The sequence below is a fragment of the Thunnus maccoyii genome, chromosome 24 (genome assembly GCF_910596095.1).
Source record: "Thunnus maccoyii chromosome 24, fThuMac1.1, whole genome shotgun sequence".
Lineage (NCBI taxonomy): Eukaryota > Metazoa > Chordata > Actinopteri > Scombriformes > Scombridae > Thunnus > Thunnus maccoyii.
Genome location: NC_056556.1, coordinates 19,539,533 through 19,559,987, shown reverse-complemented (window position 1 = coordinate 19,559,987; position 20,455 = coordinate 19,539,533). Strand labels below are relative to the sequence as shown.

General features: G+C 40.2%; 2 protein-coding genes across 4 annotated transcripts; one reads left to right on the top strand and one right to left on the bottom strand.

The window, feature by feature from the left end:
• Positions 1-2,235: 2,235 nt before the first annotated feature.
• cryaa (crystallin, alpha A) lies at positions 2,236-4,580 on the top strand. The gene is made up of 3 exons (XM_042405168.1): positions 2,236-2,677; positions 3,155-3,277; positions 3,861-4,580. Exons 1-3 carry the CDS (start codon positions 2,480-2,482, stop codon positions 4,068-4,070), a joined length of 531 nt encoding a protein of 176 aa, XP_042261102.1. The 5' UTR covers positions 2,236-2,479; the 3' UTR covers positions 4,071-4,580.
• Positions 4,581-5,930: 1,350 nt separating this feature from the next.
• Positions 5,931-20,430, bottom strand: LOC121892000 (heat shock transcription factor 2 binding protein). Of its 3 annotated transcripts, none has more exons than XM_042404733.1 (10): positions 20,334-20,429; positions 20,021-20,110; positions 18,786-18,921; positions 18,186-18,289; positions 16,477-16,626; positions 16,176-16,320; positions 15,582-15,699; positions 14,223-14,326; positions 10,473-10,672; positions 5,931-6,288 (listed from the first exon to the last, which is right to left on the bottom strand). In XM_042404733.1, the coding sequence occupies exons 2-10, from the start codon at positions 20,069-20,071 to the stop codon at positions 6,259-6,261; spliced, it is 1,038 nt and encodes a 345-aa protein (XP_042260667.1). In that variant the 5' UTR covers positions 20,072-20,110; positions 20,334-20,429; the 3' UTR covers positions 5,931-6,258. The 3 variants fall into 3 exon arrangements, with proteins under 3 accessions (XP_042260667.1, XP_042260668.1, XP_042260670.1); XM_042404734.1 differs by having other exon boundaries at positions 20,250-20,340; XM_042404736.1 differs by lacking the exon at positions 5,931-6,288 and having other exon boundaries at positions 10,586-10,672; positions 14,172-14,326; positions 20,334-20,430.
• Between the last annotated feature and the right edge of the window lie 25 nt (positions 20,431-20,455).

Genomic DNA, 20,455 nt, shown 5'->3' with positions numbered 1-20,455 from the left:
TCCCATGTTTCCCATGCTGAGATGCTCTGACATGCACATGAGCATTCTATAGCTCTGCTGGAAGACTTCAAAGTATATGTGGGCAACAACAGAGAAACCTGGAGAGGGATTATTGGTAGGAAGTGGCAGTTGTAGCCCATTTAAACCACAGGGGCCAGACTGGAGTCAGGTAAATTCTCTTAAACTAAGTGCTCATTTTTGCCCTGGAGTGGTTCAGAATGTGTCATTTTACCAACAAAGTTAACTTCAAATTTATAGTACTGTACTATTGTGACAACAGATTTATGTTCTCATCAAAAACAGACAACATATCATATGATTTACATGTATTTCCTATGACAGCCTGCAAAGAAAGCATTATATAATCTTTGCCTTATCTAGGTTTCTGAAACCAGGAGAAGGTACTTACATGTGCAAACATAACCAGGACACTCCAAAAACCCGATCATAACCAGTATACTAGTGAGCATTATGTTTGCTGGTTATGTTTTGCAAATGTAAACATGTTATCCTAGTTTCAGAAACCTGAATATGGCCTTATCCAAGTTTTGAGAAACCTGGATATGCTACCTGGAGTACTACAATAGAAGCTTAGCAAACTGAAGGAGTCCGAGTCCTTACAGGTCTAGTTGGCCAACAGGTCATGTTGCAGGAGGAGTTTGGGGGGTTCATGGACAAAGACTTTCACTCAGCCTGGAGAGTTTTTGGCAAATTGTCACATCTCAAAAAAGAGGCACGATTTAGCTCATGTTGTATCCAGCAGGGGCATGAACTGCTGAGTCAGACTCAGAAAAGGCTGAGCCTCCATTCTCAGCAGGAAGTCAGTGCTTGTTTGGCTCTGCTAGGGCCTTGTAAGCTACTCTGATGTGATTTTTTTGGACAGAATCTCTAGTTGCAGCAGAGGTTAGAAGAGTGTCCAGGATGGAGGCCTCACTGGGCTCTGCACACTTGCTTTTCTATCATCCGATGACCATCTTAGCCAAAGAATATTTAAGCCCCTTAAACTGTTTTGTCTCTCCACTGTCATTGCAGTCTATGTCAACTATTTAATCAACAAGGTCAATGCCAGAGACTGTCAAATAAAGCTTTTGAATTCATGTCAACTTGTGTCTTCCCTGATTGACCTGCTCCTGTTGGCTTCATCAGACCATGACCTCTCATGCACACTGGGGTGGTTTCCAGTGTGAGTGTGAGGCAGCAGGAATGAGAGTCAGTAGCTCCCACTCTGAGGCAAGAAAACATTGGTTTTCTCCTTCAGATTGAGAGTCTTGTTCACGGATGAGGGTTAAATTGAATGTGAGACTGAGGTGAATTGGTGTTGTGTTAGCAGTAATGCGGAAAATGTACTGGACAATCATGGTGAGGTGGGAAGAGGAAGCTTTAATGGTTCTAAACTTCACCTAAAGCTGTGAGCTTTGGATAATAGTTGAAAGAGTGAGATTAGAGATATAAGACCAAATGTAATTTAAGACCCTAACAAGACCCGTGACGATGCTGTTGTGTGGTTGATGTGCAGATCCATCAACACACTTGTTTAGCTTTTTTAAGTGATTATACTTAAAGATCGGTGGTTTGATATGAGACATTAACTGTTTATTAGCAAAGTGTTGTTATTCATTATCAAATAAATTAGAGGGAAAAAAGGGTCTTCTCCCCCCGGCCTTCAAAAAAGGGTTTGTATTGGCTCCCTTTAATTGGGCCCATTAATAAATTGCTTCCATTTTGGCCATTTGAAATAGTAATCATGATTTCAATTCAAAACCATCAATGGCAATTTTTCAGATGCTGCAATTCTTTTGATTTGAGTGATCTGTATTAATAAAATATCTGTAATATGTTTGCACCTCAAAGCATGTGTTCTCAATTCTGTTGTTGCTCCATTGACCCTTGTCCTCCCCTGGGCAGCAGTGTCTCTAAATCTGCCCTTCGTCCAGGCACAGAAGCAGAACAATACAGCAGCATTATGTCACAGACTGTCTAACTGAATAGATATGTGTGTATGTTTGATGCATTATCACACAGGTATCCCTCTGTGTCTGTAGTTCGCTTCCTGACCTTATTGTCTCTGTCATGCCCTCCTCCTCATCCAGCAGGGTTTGTTTTGGCAGCCCTGGGTGTCTGATGTGTGGGTGGCACTGAGTTGCACCAGGGTCTGGACCCGTCTGGCGGCGAATGGGTGCCCCCCCATCCTCAACCCAGATTCTGCTGACGGGGCCCAACCCACCATGAGATAATGCCATTCCAGAGGGATCGTGGCTAAAGCCTCTCTTTCTGGCTCTCAGGTATATAAAGAGGAGGCAGCTGTGGAGCAGAGTACAATCGCTCTGGAAACATTATTCACTCACTGCCTTGCATCATCAGTCTGTTCTCTCTATCTCGCCTAACCTTCCTCTCCACCTGCTGGACTCTGAGCTGAGCAGGTACATCTGCCAACCTGAGCCAAGCCAAGCTGTGCTAGACCAAACTTTCTCCAGTCACTATGGATATTGCCATCCAGCACCCCTGGTTCAGACGCGCCCTGGGCTCTGTCTACCCTGCCCGACTCTTCGACCAGTTTTTTGGAGAGGGCATGTTTGACTACGACCTCTTCCCCTACACCACCTCCACCATCAGCCCCTATTACAGACAGTCGCTCTTCCGCAACTTTTTGGACTCTTCCAACTCTGGCATGTCGGAGGTAACAAGACCAGATACAGGCTGCTTCATATTAGGAAGCACAGCATGACTCTGACTGCATTAGTACTTTGGATAAATATGTAGACAACTTATATGTTCATTGGAGAAAAGGTTTTAACTTTTTCACTTCATTTCATTAAAGTAAAGTGAAGTTAAGTTTAGACAGAGAAAGACTGTTCATCTCTCAGGACAAACAAGAAAGTCTTTAGTTATGTTAAAAGGATGTCAAAGCTCATCGTAACTGTTCATAGCATTGCATTTTGTACTTGCCTACAAAGATTACATACATGTCTTTGTACTTTTATGTGATCATTTTTGTGAGTCCTAAGTTTGGTTGCTCTACCTCAACATATAACGTCTGATGTGCTTGACATAATCTTAAGTGAAGAAATTGCATTTTCAAAAGTTCATGGAAAATCTATATTTTGACAGTGTTGTGATATAATGGACCCTCTCTGTGTTTGTGTGTATCCCTCAGGTGAGGTCTGACAGGGATAAGTTTGCCGTCTTCCTGGACGTCAAGCACTTCTCTCCTGATGAGCTCAGTGTGAAGATCACTGATGACTATGTGGAGATCCAGGGCAAGCATGGAGAGAGACAGGTGAGTCTCACACCCGACTCACACACACAAACACACACACACACACACACACATAAATAAAGTTAGTATGTGTGTATTTAATAAGGCATGGGGTTAATTTACACAGCAGACAGGGTATCTATATTTTGATTCACTAACCTTGATGCTAAAACAACTAAAATTAGGATGTTGTAGACTCAGCTATAACAACTTCAGTGTGTCTAACTCATATTTCAGAAGCTATTCGAGCTGACTGGTAGACCTTTTCTGGAAGGTCAACACTGTTCTTTGGTGTAACTGCACAGTCACAACAAAATTATTTACATCACAAGATGTAAATGGTGTAAATGATGACAATAAAATGTCTTGGTGTCGACAAGGTCAGATCTTTACCTTCATGGACTAAATCATTTTATTTTGTATTGCGAGTGGGAACAAGAGATAGAGTAGGGAAAGCTACAACAAATCAGCAAGAGTATCTTGAAGACAAGTTTGATGGGTGTTTTGTTTCTGATATAAAACTTAAATGACAGAATTTCCTTCTTGGAGTGAACTGTTCTTTTAATCAATATGCCATCATGGCTTTAACCCTGCTGTTTTTCAGGATGACCATGGTTTCATCTCTCGTGAGTTTCATCGCCGCTACCGCCTCCCCTCCAATGTTGACCAATCATCAATCACCTGCTCCCTGTCAGCTGATGGTCTGCTGACTCTGATTGGGCCAAAGGTCTCTGGGGGAAGTGATTCCAGCCGCAGTGAGCGCAGCATCCCTGTCACCCGTGACGACAAGCCCAACGCTGCTGCGTCCTCCTAGAGGCTACGTGGTGGGTGTTGGAAGGGCCCTGCCCACCTACAATCGACCAACTGGGATGGATGACTACAGAATCTCTATCCTCCTCTTCTTCCCCCTTTCCCTTAGAGGATATCTGTGTCCTCGCTTCACTTTCTCCTCTGTAGATTATTCTTAGTACACTCTTACAGTATTACTAGTATCATTGTTTTGAGTTTAACAAAAATCTCCCCATGAGGATGGTTAAGTAAGGGGCGGCTGGAGTTTTTCAGGAAAAAACTCATCTAAGGACGAGACATTCACATGACGTGACTCTTCATCCTGCTGATCGTTGTTGGTCTGTTTCAGAGCGAGCCCTCTGACAGTGCTGATGGTTGGGCTTGGAGGTAATTGTCACACGTCTTGTCCCAGATTTTCCATCAGTAAAGTTCTCTGAGCCCCTGGCTGCTTCCATTCTTGTGCGGACTCTTTGAACCCTCTCCTCTCTTGTCTTGAATATATCCTGTCTAATGTAGGCCTTGTTCAATGGATACCTGCTCATTACTGAGAAGTCCATACTAAAGAATTACATAATAAAGCTGTACAATTAACAAAAGGCAACTTCTGTGTGTATTTATTCTTTACTCTTCATAATAATCAATGTGGTGCTAAATGCTAAATATGACATTAGTGCAACTAATCTGAGTAACTATTACAGTGTTTCTCAACCTTTTGTGGTGCATTGTGAACATGCTTCCCCTTAGGCAACATATAGAAAGTTCCAATCTTTAAGATTTTCATGAAATCAAACCCTGTTTACGATATATATTTGAATATTTAGGGTTGGCATTTTTTCCAGCAATAGCCATTAAATGTATTTACATTCAGTAATTATGTCTCTATAATGCAGTTTTTATCGTTAGTGGTGGAGTTTGCCATTTCCGTGCTGGATTGAAATGAACTAAAAATGAGGGATTCACAGCAAACGATGCAGCATGTAATCCAGCTAAACTCTTTGTAATGTCACTGACATCACTGTTTACTGTTCAGTTCCCTACTTCTGAGTCAGAGCTATGTTGAGTTACTGCTGCTACTTATATTAATACTAACCCAACATTTACTGCTGCTTCTAGTTCACATCAAAAGACTTCAACAGGCAAAAATGAGGGGGCTTTTTATTGTGAAGCAGTTAATACGTCTAAAACAAGACATTGGCATTTTTGCTATTTATCGCCAACCCCTCAACAATGCAACCAATCAAACTAAAAAAAAAAGGTTTGTGGTTTCAATTATTATTGACCGACTTTTTTATTCAAAAAAATGTGAGTTTCTTTGGCTGCTCTGTAAACAGATACACCAGCAGCTCATCTGTTGTATTTGTGACAAAATAGCTGCAAAACAGCTCCCAAATTCTGGGACCTGTAGTATTAAATTGCACCTATAGTTAACACCACTAACCACAAGTGTCACCAAATCAACCAGGAATTAAATCTAAGGGTTAGAACTTTAAAGGTATCTCCTATCACTGCTGTGCAGATAATACTCAATTAAACATTGTAAATCAGTGTAAATGTGTCTATATTACATGACTGCTTAAAACTATCAAAAATTTGATGGATCATTTTTTAAAGCTTACTGCTGATTAAACAGATGTTCTCTGCTCAAGGAGCAGGACAACCTTGGTTCCTTCTCCTCATCTATTTAAATCTCACTCAGAAAGTTTTTTTCCAGCTGAGGAACTTTGCTAAACCCACACCCACTGTGTCTTTGCTGAGATGGAGATGATCATTCACACTTTTATTTCATTCCATCTAGCTTTGAAGTTGCAACTCCTAATCTAAAAATGTTAAGGTTAAGGGCCTTGCTCATCATTTTCTATGAAATAGAATGATAGTGCTCTGAAAGTGTGCAAACATCATCTTTAATTTTCTTGTACAAACCTGTATTATCAAATTCACATTAAGTGTGTATCAACCAAGTAAGACACAGTGACGTGAACAAATGTGAAGGCTCAACATTGAACAGTGCAAGTAAAATGGTTATAAAAGTTTAGAAATACCAGTGAGAGGCTCTTCCTACTTTGATGAAAACTTTCATCTCTACAGTTTATTTTCAGTTACCTCACTTTGCAAACAAAATGTGCTAATAACAGCACACAGACAGAAGTAATGTGACATGAAGAGACAACACAGGGGGAGGACTGGACTGAAGATGCTGAATCCACAGCTGAATCTCAGAGGCTGCTCTGTTTACACCCCTGACCCTGGAAACACACAAACACCCTTCATTTCATCTGTCCTGCACTTAGGCATGAATTATTTTCTATTATAGCACTGCAATTTTAATATTAAACATAAACAGATACAAGTTTCAGATGAGAAAGTACAAATGTATCAGAAGTAAAAAAAAAAAAATTACCAACACTTTCACTGGAAAAGGCAAGCACTTTGGCTGCTCCTTTTTCTCTTACTTAATTGCAGGATACATTGAGGATGATGAAAAAAGGAAAATCTCCAGGGCTGGATGGGTTACAGCCAAAGACTGTTAAAAATAATTGACATAGCCACCGTGACATCACCCATTGGTTTGTGGACTCCCGTTTTGAAGCCTCAAGTTTGTATTTTGACTGTTGCCATTTTGGATTTTTGGGGCCAGAAGTGACCATATTGGACGAGAGAGTGGAGCTGACCCTAGCACTATCTGCTAGCTTGGTTAGCATGGTGCATTTACAGTCTATGGTTAACTGTCATAATTCTAATGCTAATTTTCAATAGCGAAAAACAGGCTTAAAACCATTGAAACAAAATGTACTTATTGGTAAAAACTGAACATCTGACTCCTTAAAGGATCTTTTAGTACAACAAAATGCTGAATAAGACTTTTTTAGGCGACCAAAATATTACAATTAACTTTCATGAACTGCAAATACACTGAAATAATGACAGCTATGGCTACGTCTATACTCTGTGAATCTGGGGTTTCGCCATGGTTATGTTACTTAACAAATGTTGTCGCCATAATAGCAATTTGCCTGTGAGCGGCCACGCCCTTAATTATGCATAACTTTAAGCCCTAATAAAATTTAAACAGGTGAGTTACATAAAAATTCTCCCCCCATACAGTTGTCTATGAACGGGGAAATGAGCTATCAAGACCAAAACTGTTTTTCGTACCAGGCTGTAAACATGTTTATTTCTGCTGCAAAGTTGGGCATTTTAACATGGGGGTCTATGGGGACTGATTTGCTTTTGGAGCCAGCCTCAAGTGGCCATTCGAGGAATTGCAGTTTTTGGCACTTCAGTGTTGGCTTCATTTTCAGCACTGGAGGTTGTTGCTTGGTTACAGCCAGAAATATATTATATATATTATATATATATATATATATATATATATATATATATACACATTATATTATATATTTTGGATATTTTGGCATGATGTGACTACTTTTCCATCTAGTGTGAGCAGCTGTCAGTTAATGTGCAATCCAGAATTGATGCTTCTAATCAATGACCCTTCCTGTAATATGATTTTCCATCAGAAATGTATCTGGCTTGTAAGTTGAATGAACAGCAGCAAAAAAAATGTGACTATTGACAAATCAAAGGGCTTATAGTCTATTAGAGATTTTAATCATGGAATTTTTATCAGCAAAATGAAATGAGGCTAGTACAGACACCATTGAGGCTTGGAAAAGTTATATAGGCATGGTGCAAGACCATATTCTCAAGATGAATTCTCTTTTTTGGCTGGTCTGTCACTGCGTCACTGACTGAGTGATGAAGCTACACCATTGGTTGGCCGAAGTATCCCAGAATGCATTTTGCACCAACTGACAGCAAGCATCAGAGATCAAGCTGTTGTAATTTTTCGCTGTAAGGCTGATAATATGTAACTTTATTAAGTTTTTATATTTTTTCAGAAAGTAACCATTTAGATTTCCGTAAGATTCCTGTGTGTGGTCAGTTTATCCAAATTTCGCCTATCTAAGAAGAGAGGATCTGTGCGCCATCCCCAGTGTAACTTCCTGTCAAATTCTGTTTTATGCGTGTAGAAATAAAGCATTGCTGTATATAAATATAAAAATTCCAAGTACAAATATCTGTGAAATGTGACAAATTAGAGGAAACAGGAAATATTTAGTTCTTCCTCAGAAAAAAATTCGAGGGAACAGAAAAAATTTCACTCTCTCCTAGAGGTGGTGACATCATCAACTGACTGCTCTGCAGACAGGCATATTGGATTCACACTCTGAACATGGTGGAGCCCTTTGGCATTAATGAGGAACTGAATTTTTCATGTTTCCTCTGAGTTGTCATACTTGATGGATGTTTGTATCTGTACTTTATGTACTTTTATAATGTTAATCCTTTGGCATGAATGAAGAGCTAAATATGTCATGTTTCCTCTAATTTGTCACATTTCACAGATATTTGTACTTGGACTTGTTGGATTCTTATCTTTGTAACTTTTAGAGAGGTTTATGTTCTTTTGTTTCTGACATGATGTTAGGGGTGTGGCACTTGGACACTGACAATGGCAACTCCCAACCTCTGATTTATTATCCAATAGATTTGAAATCCTGTTCAACCAATTATTTAATGACAACTGGCACACCTTATCTAGGTTGATTACATATGCTGTCTGCCTCATGTCTTTGTTCACTCTGACTCTGATGAAGAGACACAGTTATGTCGAAACGTTAGTCTGTTTGCACAATTAAAGGCTGTGAATTTATCAGTGTCCTCCACTCCCTTTTGTTCTCTGGAAATAAATAAATATTGATCAGAGTAATGACAAACTGTAAAGAGTGTATGAGAGCGAGCTACAGTTTGTAGTTTGGTAGTGTGATTAAAAATGGTGATAAAACACACTACAATAATAACTTCTCCATTCCCAAACACAGCACAGCAGTGTTTCCATTTGGTCAACGTCAAACAAAGGTGAACTGTGCCCTGCGAATCTGCCAGAGCAGCTGGAGATCTCACTGAAACAGGAAATGCATGCATGAATTTGTCTGAAGTGCAATGTGACTAAACCTTAATCCACCAGGAATGTGAACTTGTATGTATGTGATTGGCAAATGCAGCTGGATGGCAGCAAATGTTGAACCTGGTTCAACTTTTTTGCTGGACAGCCCTCTGCGTCGGTGCCAACGGACTGCCTCCATTCAAGTGAAATAGAGGAGTGTGTTTTTTCATGCAGGGCTAATGTCGGCCTGAACACTAAGAGAACCAGGTTGCAGCGACATGGCGGACAACAGTCATTGGCCCAATCGAAGTATCCCCCCTGAACCCTAAACCCTGAACCCTCACGGATATAATTGACGTCACCTGGTAAGTGCTTGAGTGTGAGAGGCTGTAAAGGCCCAAAGTGGTATATAGGAATGGGACAGCACTTTGTGACATATCATGTTACCTTGACGACACCAAAACATGTTGTGTATGATCGTGGGTTTGGGACTTTTTATTTTACAGTTTTTACTTTCTCCATGGCCAAGGCATTTAAGATTCAAATTCAGTACTTTATTGCCATATCAACATGATTGATTGGAAATTGTCTTAGTGAGCTCACTTTAACAAAAACAGAAAAAGAAAAAAATAGTAAAACCATCTGTAGACAGGAAGTCATGTGACAACATCTCGCCCTTTCAGAACAAGAGTAAAATTTCCCCCCACAAACTATTTAAATGCATCTAAATAATTAAACTATTTAATTAAATAAAAACCAAAAAGTAAAAAGTACTTTTTCTGCATACCTGTCATTTCTCACTTTAAATCTCAAAATAATGTTTAGGATTTACCTTAAAAATCATTAAATATCAAAAAATATTTCTATTAATGAAAATCAAATTTGTTTTACATCAACATTCTACTTCATCAACTTTGCTATTTTCCCAATGACTATATAAGAACATAATACTGTAGGCCTGGTTTATAACTCCTAAAAAATGAATGGCTAATACTCAGTTTTAAGTAACAGTATTCCTGTTTACCAGGCTGAGGCTCTAAATATCCTGCCTGGCCAAAAGTATGAGGACAACTGAACATGTGATAAGTGATATGTGATACCATGGACATTAATCTGCTGCTATAACAGTCTTTACTACTCTGGTTTCAGTCTTTTATGTCTCACCTTTTAACATCACAGATAAAGAACCAGTTATAAAAAATAGATTCAATAATAATAATAATGATAAAAAAAAACATGAGCTTGGGATGTCAGCCTCCCTCTCAAACTACAACTTATATGAATCTAATTGCACTGGGGAAAAGCACAGACACTCCACTCCAAAAAACTGTTGGTCCACAGCTGAGCATTAACAGAATGAGTATAGAAATAAGTTATGTAAATGTAAATTTAAATTTGTTCAAACACATTTATTTTGACACTACTCTCAATAAAAGCATTTCTGTGCTTTGACTTATGCACTTGTGACTGTGGTACCTGTTGGAGTGCTTGCAGGTCTTCCAGGGTCTGCTGGGCAGCCAGTCTCAGGCTGGGCTGCACACTGGAGGTGAGCAGGCTGACACGAGCCTGGAAGTCTGGATCCAGCAGAGAGGAGCCCAGCAGGAGCAGCACCTCCTCCTCCAACAACACTGACTGCAGAAGACGCAGAGAGTGGAGACACACCTCCCAGTCTCCATCTGTCACACAGACCAATAAAGATGAGAGCTATGCAGTGTGGAAGCTGACAGCTGGACACTCATTTTTTGAGATGGTCATCTCAAGAAAAATGACAAAATCATTTTCCAGAAGGGTGCCCCAAAACAACATGCATTTACATTCAGCTGTCAGCACACTTTAGCTGCTGTAGTAATTATGACAAGAGCAAAGGAGGAAATCAGGTGATATTATACAGCAACAAAGTCCATGTATGGAGGAGTTCTGTTTGTAAGACTTGTTGGCTGTGTAATGCTTATTAGTTTGTATAAGCTATGTTTCAATTCATAACAACAATGTGATATTCCAAAAGAAAATTTGGCATGTTCTCACTTTAAGATTGTGTATTAACACCCAAGTGCTGTATTTGGTTTTGATCTCTGCTGTTTCTGCAGGATAATTTTCACACAGCCTCATCCATTGCCCACCTCATATTAGGAGAGGCACAGGTGTAATTAATTACATTAACAATAGCTTTGTTCTGTTCAAGTGTCCCAGTAAGTCATGACAGTGTGACAATGAGTCATCAGGCACAATACCAAGACCCTGAAACTGAAGTAGCTAAATGGAATTTAGCCATCATTCATTTGATTATTTAAACCTGTGATTTTCCTACCATTACATGTCAAATATTTGCTGTGAAAAAGGGCTATACCTCATGTGACTGGTTATGGGTCACATAATGGTTTTCTTGCAAAGAGTTTCATAATTACTTCATGTTTACGTCTTTTTGAGGACCTGAAAAGATGTTACTGCTTCCTTTTTAGCTAGGAAACACCGCCAGCTGACATCAATGTGATTAAATAGTTGCTGTGTCACATTGCATCTGATTAGCTGACTAAATTAGATGTGGTTTAGAACAGAACCTGGAGAAAGTGTGGTAAGTTGGACCCGATTGCTGTGTCAAAAGGAGTACTGGTTCAGCTGAACTGCAGCTAAACCAGATGTATGATTTCTTTCTGAATTACATCTAGAGATGCCTCATCTTCAGTCACTCTTGGGCTGAATCAAAATGTCCACCCTCCACTTGCGGACTGAGCCCATTTGGGACTTCAGTCATATGTACTGTGACATGCTCACCATCATCATGTCAAGTCTGCCAGTGCGCTGAGCCACGAGGGGATAAAAATGGTACTTAAGACCCCAAGTGCTTCCACGTAGATAAACTGAAATTCCAGACCCTGTGACTCATTTCAAAGAGTTTTTTCTGAACTCTTCTTAATGGTTTTGACTAGTGTTCAACTGATTATTCAGTCGGCCTATCAATCACGCTGATATCTGGCATTTTGAGATAATCGGCAACGGCTGATTCCTGCGATCATGAGGCTGATAACCTTGTGAGCGATGATGATCACGGCTGTGAATTCTTGTGGTAGATAAAAAGGTCTACATTTGACTGCTAGAACCTTCGCTAATGCTAGAACTTTCGCTAATGCTGAGCAGTGTGCAGGGATGATCGCTGTACACCAATGTTTAATATAAACGCACAGGACTTCTTTTCCTAGGACGGAGACGAGATGACAAACCTTACTCTGCCTCACTCTGCCTCTGATTGGTTAATATTCATTGCCTTCACTGGTTATGTTTAGACATGAGGAGTCAGATGTTTAGGGTTAGGGTAAGGATATCAGGGTCAGCCAATCAGAAGCAGGGTAGGGGCGGGTCTTTGCAGAAAATTACATTGCCATCCTATGAAAAAAAAACTCTAACTGTAACACCCTCTAGTTGGTAGGTTGACAGTGGTGGCCAAATCACTGCCCATCTGCTCCTGGCCTCCAGCATGCCTCCTCCCTTCTGTTCCAGAGTCAGCAAGAGGCTCATTCTGCTGCCTCATCCAGCCTGCAAGCTATTGTCTTCCTCTCCTTTCCTGCTATTTCTAAGGCTGTGAGCATCTTCCACACTGATTGCACTGGGAATCCTGTGCATCCAACCTCGACAGGGAATAGCCAGGCCTGCAACCCTTTGTCCTTGCACTCCTGGATCAGATCCTTGGTGGTTTTTCTTCCATGGGTCTTCTCACACCCTTCCTTCAACCAGGATTATGTCCTCATCTGCTCTGACCAGATGGCCAAGTCTGGCCTCAGGGATGTTTGGATGACTGAGGGGAACTGCAGCTTCGTCACCAAGTCCACCCTCATTTCCCACCCTTGTGCCTTCTGGTAGATGTTACTCCTGGCCTTTCTGGGGGCTGATGGTTTCTCCCCTGCCCTGATGAACTGGATGAAATGTTCTGGTAACCCATGGACCTCTCTTCACCCCTGTATCTACTTTTCCCCATTGCTAGAAGTGGATGATTCCAAGGCCTTGGCTTCCAGTGCATGAGTTTCCAATGATGCCTTTCAACTTGAGTGCACTTTCTGCCTGTGCCACCAATGCCACCGGGGAGGGAACCTCCTTTTAACTGTTGCGCTCCAACCTGCCAGGTGGGGGCATAACAGACCAAGGTTCCAATTTTTTGTCAAAACTTTTGACCTCAGTCATAGCTTTACTGTCAATAAAAAACACCAAAGAGCCAGCGCTTATCATCCTCAATCCCAAGGCATACTTGAACATTTCCATAAAAAAATTGTCCATGTCAAGGAAACACTTGAGTAAGAAAGAGAGTGGGGTGAGGGGTTACCAGTCTTCTTCCTCCTAGCTGCCTGAGAATTGCTGTAGGAATCCACAGGTTTCAGCCCTGTAGAGTTAATTTTTCATCACCAATCAATATCAAACTGTGGTGATGTAGTATCAGAGCAGTCTGGACAGTTGCAGTGTCCAAGCACAGTGTCCGAAAGGGGTGTATCTGTTTGATAAAAGAGCCTCTTCCAGGCAGACTCCTCCTCCTCCCAACAGAAATAAGCAAACTGAGATGTCCTTCATGATGGCAGACCACATCAATTTCTAGGTCAACTGAGGATAGAGGTGATGAGAAACATCCACAATGTGTCAGTTCCACTGAAGCCATGGAATTCCCACCTCACTACCCTGCAGCTGTGTTCTGCTGAATGGGCATTCTGAGGCATTTGGCAGGTATGGCTAGCATCATTAGCATTTCTATTATGTGATTAGCTGCTCTTCCCATTTACATGGCAGACAAGGTGTTAAAAAAGTGTTAACGGTGTTAGATCTTAAAATGAAATAACAATTCAATTTTCTCCATTTTGTCCTTTTTGGAGTGGCCATAATAATATAAAGCACATTCCATTGGCCTTTTCTTGTATTGTGTGGAAAATGTGGGCTCTGAAATGGACCAACAGGTGTCAGCATATAATTATGTTTTATTTTTTAAAGAAAAAAATAAAAAATATGTTTATAGCTTGCAAAAATCTGACAAAAATCTTCTCGGCATGGAAGGGTTCAAGAATACACATGCTCAACATTGTTCATCAGTGGTGCCTGTTGTGCACATACTGCATATGAATGGACAGTTAATGGCCTTGATAAGGTGAGGGAAGCTGGGACCTATATTGTGGAAGCAGAGGGTGAGACTATTTCACAAACCTTAATGTGTGTGTGTGACTTGCAGTTTAGTCTTCCTACTGGTCTCCTTACCATCCAGCAGGGTCCAGATAAGAGACAGCAGTCCTGGGTTCTCACTGATGTACTTCACCCCCCTAACACTGATGCTGACATTATACAGAGCCATCAGCATCAACCTGTAGCAAAACACCAGCAGTCAGCTCTACTGTGTACTGCAAGAGGACAGTACTGACACCTACTGTCCACATCCAGACACTAACATGCCTAACTGAATCTAAAATGCTTCTGTTGAGCAGACTTCATCCACTATTTGTGGATCCATACACTTTTTAAAACTTGATAATACTGCAACACAGCATCTACATTCCTCACCTGCTCTCAAGTCTAAGGTATAACTATAGTTCTTCAGGGTACAATGCTTCATTTGTCAGCTCGTAAAAGGCTTTAAAGTAATTTGGCCATTCTTTTTGGTAAGAAATTCTAATTATGCACCTGTTTTGTTTGCAAAAATGTCCACACTCCACACTATCAAAGCTGACAAAACAAAATCACCACTTCGTAGCTGTTCTGGAGCTTTTGATCATATCACATAATCTTCATCAGCAGATGGAGTTCGTTGTCATAGTATTATAAATGTTTAAACTTCCATTTATTTTCAGCAAATTTCCCACCTGCTAAAGAAGATCATGTGGTATGATTGAAAGCTCCACAACAGCTGCTAGTGTATATGTATCAAGATTGTTTTCTCAACTGTTGTTTCCAAGGTCAAGAGAGAAACTCAATAAGGATGTTTGTGAGTCTGTAATTAAAGTAAATTGTGCCTATTTGAGGATTACAGGGGATTTCATTCATTTTTGTGACATTGCTTGTCTCATTGTACTATGTGTTAATCATTTTTAATATACAGATATGAAGGCAAGGGGCCTTATGCAAAAACATAATGGTATTCTTCTCCTTCTCTAAACTTCTTTTTGTTCCGTGAGGTTTGCTTGCACGAGTGTTCCAAGTCAGATTTATCAAACTTTCTTAACTTGTTTCAGCCTGATGAATGTCATCTATTCAAAAGGAGGTACGTGTTTGGTAGATTTGATCATTAGCATAATCGACACCATGAAAATTTCCATACAAAAGGACCTTTTCCGCTAAGTTTTGTGGACAGGTTCCATTGACAAAATGTTCTCAAAGAGTCAAAAGAATTTGACAGCGCTGAGCTTCAAGTCAAATTCATTCAGATGAAGGCATTATGATTTAAGGTCAAATGAGTGTTTTTGCCTTGTTTAGAAAGTCAGTTCGAAGTACAAGAAAATTGGTGAATATCACAAATTCTCCTAAACCATTTGTTTGTGCTATTTAAAAGCAGCTCTGTTCATACAAGTGCTTCTTGCATGAGGTCTGATGTCAACAATGAAACTACCAGAGGTGTCTTCATACACTTTCAGTTTGGGGAAGACACCAGGCTTCATCAGCTCCAGCAGCTTCATCAGAGTGTCCAGCAGAATGTGAGCCGAGCTGGACAGGAAGTCACGCCCACACGTTACTGCTGCTATGTCTGGTTGACAGGAAACAAAGACAACACAGGCGATTGGGTTATTAGGGGACACCTGGTGTTTCTGTGAACCACATACACATTTCATGTTCATTTATGTTGATCTCAGGCCACAAATGAACAGCTGACATCAATGACTCAACACATTTGAACTTGTTTGATATGATCACAATGTCATGACTGCAGTTGTCTGTTCTTCTCAATCAGACTGGGAAATGATATTATGACAGTACATCCACATCAGCTGCTGCTGTACAGCTTGAGGCTGTTACACTGAATTATGCCCTGTATACATATTAAGTAAGATCCACGTCTAAATCATATGAGCTGCTGTTACTGAGTAGATCCAGGCAAGACTCAGTGGTATAAAACCTACTGGTATAGAGTGTTTATTCTTAAATGATCAATAGAAAAGTGGTGCAAAATAAAACTGTGTGTGAACACACCAATGTGTTGCAAAACAGAAGCTGTGAACTCACTTGTAATGGTTCCAGCCAGAGCCAACACAAACTGGTGCTCCTGAGAGTTGTGGTCCTCAGTTTGTGTTTTCACCTCTTCATCCAGAGACCTGACAAAACTCTCCAGAGTCTGAGCAGCTACAGTCAAAAAGGACTGCAGCTTCCCCTGCACCATCCGCGCGCACACACACACACACACACACACACACACAACCATACATAATGTACACACATCAGGCCATACAACTCCAAGCTGTCACAGCTGTCACATATCAAATGTCATGGTTTTACTATGACAGACAGACATGTGGACACATCTCACATCAGCCAGCCAGGTTGTGACTGTGTCCTCCCGGGCAGAGCAGCTCCACAGCAGATTGCAAGCTGCAGATCCCAGACCAGAGCAGAAGTCTGCCTGCTGCTGCAGCTCTGCTCCACTCTGCCACAGCTGCTCACGCAACAGCAGCTTCTCCTGCACACACACAGACACACAGACACACACAATTTGGAAGTTTGTTGTCAGGGGTCCATCACCAGCCAAAAAGTAATAGTTCAAAGCTTTCTCCTGCTTTTCTTCATACACTTATAATGACCTGCTGATTGACTCTAACATACTTTAAAAATAATACTGATAATGCTATTAATAATAATGACACCAGACTATGCAACTATCATGTTAATTAGTGGATTATTAATGTTGTAATGCATGTGACACATGGCAAGGTATCCTGATATGATAATATAATGGAAGAGGTGAAGCCAAAAAACACATTTTTGTGGAATTTCCATTTTCTATATAGGGACATTTTTTTAATGTTACTGCTATATATTTATCATAACGTTTATTTAAAAAGGACAGGCTATCTGCATGGCTATATTGCAATAGTAGAATGAGAAATGTGTTTTCTTGTCAGCTGAAACAAATCTTGAAAGGACAAGTTCACAATTTTTCAAGTGTGTCTTAAAACAACAATCAGGTGTCCATATGAACAGTGAAAGAGGATTTCCTCACTGTAATCATCCCTCCTGTTCATACTGGATATTAAAAGATCCCCTTCAAACGTGATTCCAGTCTAAGTAATGGGGGCCAAAATCCACAGTGTGTCCACACAGTCATTTAGAGCAAAAATGCATTTAAAGGACCAGTGTGTAGAATTTAGTGGCATCTAGTGGAACAGACTTGGAAATTGAATATAATATTAATGAGTAAGTTTTAATTAGTGTATAATCACCTGAAAATAAGAATCTACAGAGGGAGCAGGTCCTCTTCCACAGAGCCAACTGTGTTGCACCATCATATTTCTACAGTAGCCCAGAACAGACAAAACTAATGTTTTGTTCATATGAACAGTGACGGAGGTTTTCCTCACTGTAATCATTCATCCTGTTCATACTGGCTATTAAAAGATGCTCCAAATGCTCCAAATGCTCCAAATGCTTCAAAAGCTTCAAATGCTTTCAGTGTAAGTGATGGGGGGCAAAATCCACAGTGTGTCTACAGTCATTTAGTGCAAAAATGCGTTTAAAAGTTAATGTGAAGCTTATATTCAGCTTCAGCAGTCTGAGTTAGTCATATCAAGTGGATATCTGACACATTTACAGTCTTTTTAGCATCAATTTCCCTCTTTGTGTTTCCTCAGACAGTGTTTCCCTGTTGAGCTGTGGTGGAAGTAAAGTAACAAAAAGAGGGACTTTGGCACTAAAGAGACTGTAACGTAGAAAGATACCTACTTGATTTGACTCATTTGGACGCTGAAGCTTCATATTAGCTGCAGACAAACTTTTAAATACATTTTTGCACAGAAGGAGGACTGTATTTTGTCCCCCATCACTTACATTGTAAGTGCATTACAAAGGGATCTTCTAATGGTCAGTATGAACAAGAGGAATGATTACAGCAAGAAAAACATGTTTCAATGTTCATTTGGGCTCGTGACTGTTTTTTAAGACTGACTTGAAAAATTGTGAACCTGTCCTTTAAAGCTGGATCTCGTTGTGTAACAGTAAAGACATATGAGCTCTCTCTCATACCTCTCTCTCTTTCTGACATTCAGTCTGCACTGCATCCAGTCGGGACTGAAGATGAAGACACTCCTGTCGCAGCTGCTCCTGTTCCTGTGCAAGTTGCTCCTTCACTACATGCACACACACACATACACACAGGTTTCTCCTGCATTTCTATAATGTCACTGATAATGACCTGCCGATTGACTCTGACATACTTTAAAAATCAGTGACAATGGACTATATAAGTGTCATGTTAATTAGTGGATTATTAATGTTGTAATGTTGTGATTTGTGACATTACAACTAGTTTGGAGCCAACGGTGACATTGATAACATTACATAACATCTCGTGTTATTTACAGTTCAAACAAACATATTGGTCTTAAAGCAGTATTTTCTAGAGTCAGAAATACACGAATTTCCTCATTATCATCAGGTTTATTATAGAGTACTAAGTGCCAACCCAGCTTTCTACCTCACCACATGGTCACATGATTCAGGTATGAAGGATGAATCCTTGGTTCCACTGTTCATGGAACATAAACTCAGTGGACAGTATCACACTGACAGCTCTCTCAAACCACCTTATTTTCTGTTTCATGGTTAAGCTTCATATATGCATACGTGTCTGTGCTGCTCGAGATTTACGCAGCATTTCAATCAGGTCCCCATTCAGAACTCTGGGCAGGAACTCCCTCAGCTGCATGACTTCTGTGGTTAGCTTCTCTAAATCTCTTTTCCTCACTCTAACAAAACCATCCTGAAAGAAAAAACAGACAGAATGTCAATACACACATGGATCTGGAGAGATGTTATTAGTATTTTAAAAAGGTAAGATTGCAATCCACCCACTATAGTGGAAATAGTCAAAGAATCATCAGAACCACAGCAACTATTTAATCCAGTACACACTTAGGATAACAACACTGGAGCTATAAACACACCAGCAGTTAGACCTCTTTCTTAATTATTGATAATCACATCAGTTGAGGTTGTTGTTGAAACTCTTTATCTTTATATTTATAATCTGTCTTTCAACATCTAACACTGTACACATAATAGAATGATTGAAACTGTCCGTCAGGTAAAGCTGCATAACGTAGAGATGAGTTCTATTCAGGAACCACCTGCAGCATCACTCACCTGTCAGTCCCAGCCAGGCGAGGTGATTCTAATAGTTTGTCAACATGGGCAAAATATTAGGAACACTTTTGAATATAAAGCAGCCCAGAACAACACCACTATACAAAACAAGACTCAGAAATTAGCACAGAGTTGAAGCCACACCTGTCTGACAGTCTTAACAAAGTTATACTTAAAGTACAGCTGTTTAATCATTCTCCCTCATTTAAAAATATAAAATCTATGAACATATCAATATTCTTGATTTCAAAAGTTCAATCGCTGGACACAAGATGTCTGTTGTGAAACACATGATCAGTTGGACTGACTGATTGCCTTGGCCAGTGAAGAATATTCCACTGTTTGACCCTCAAACATTGCTCATTGCTTATAGTTTGTATGTTTATGACTGTAATACTTTCACTGCTGCACTCCTTGAATTAGGGAGTCCTGCACAAACAGAGTGTTTACATGATGTAAGAGATGAACTATGTCAGATAGACAAGTCCCTGAAGCCCTCATCCAATATGGAAGTGAGCATCCACCAACACCTCCAACTGAGAGGCAAAACTTCAAACTAAGGGTAGCTATTGTTTTATTTTAAGTACAGCAAAAACAATAGGGAATGTGTAACTGCTTGCATAAACCATTGGTTAGCCCTGTAAAGTAGTCTGCTATAAATAGATCAACCACAGGTTGGACGTGTGTTGCTAGAGTAGCAGTATTATTGCTTTTACCTTTGCTCCATGACACAGAGCCAGCGATTTCCCGCCTAATGCAGCTGACATCTTATGGTCTGTCTCCTTCTGCTGCTGATTCTACTTTTCCTGTGAGGTCAAGGTATGGTTAATGTAACGTTAGCATCACTAGTAGCATCACCAGTAGCATCATAAATTGTTTACCACACTGTTCGTGTGGTAAAATGTACCAACATGCTACAGCAATATACACTATATTACTAGAGACCTGTTTAAATGATTCACGCAGGGTAAAAATCCTCGAGCCCAGCAAAAATAATATTTTCAAAGATAAATAAATAATTTTCCTTACTTCTGAGTAGTTATTCTTTTAACCTGTAGGGGGTGTAACGGTGGATAATGCTCCTAACCGGGTTTTAGCCACCACCCTGACTAGGTTTTAGCCTTCATCGTCTAAACTCATGCAAGCCTCGA

Excerpts from the sequence above, each read along its gene's own strand:
- cryaa (XM_042405168.1), top strand. The coding sequence starts at position 2,480 with ATGGATATTGCCATCCAGCACCCCTGGTTCAGACGCGCCCTGGGCTCT. Across the intron at positions 2,678-3,154 it reads CCAACTCTGGCATGTCGGAG|GTGAGGTCTGACAGGGATAA; the intron begins GTAACAAGACCA and ends TGTATCCCTCAG. Across the intron at positions 3,278-3,860 it reads GCAAGCATGGAGAGAGACAG|GATGACCATGGTTTCATCTC; the intron begins GTGAGTCTCACA and ends GCTGTTTTTCAG.
- LOC121892000 (XM_042404733.1), bottom strand. The coding sequence starts at position 20,071 with ATGTCAGCTGCATTAGGCGGGAAATCGCTGGCTCTGTGTCATGGAGCA. Across the intron at positions 16,627-18,185 it reads AATGTCAGAAAGAGAGAGAG|GAGAAGCTGCTGTTGCGTGA; the intron begins GTATGAGAGAGA and ends GTGTGTGTGCAG. Across the intron at positions 16,321-16,476 it reads TCACAACCTGGCTGGCTGAT|GGGAAGCTGCAGTCCTTTTT; the intron begins GTGAGATGTGTC and ends CGGATGGTGCAG.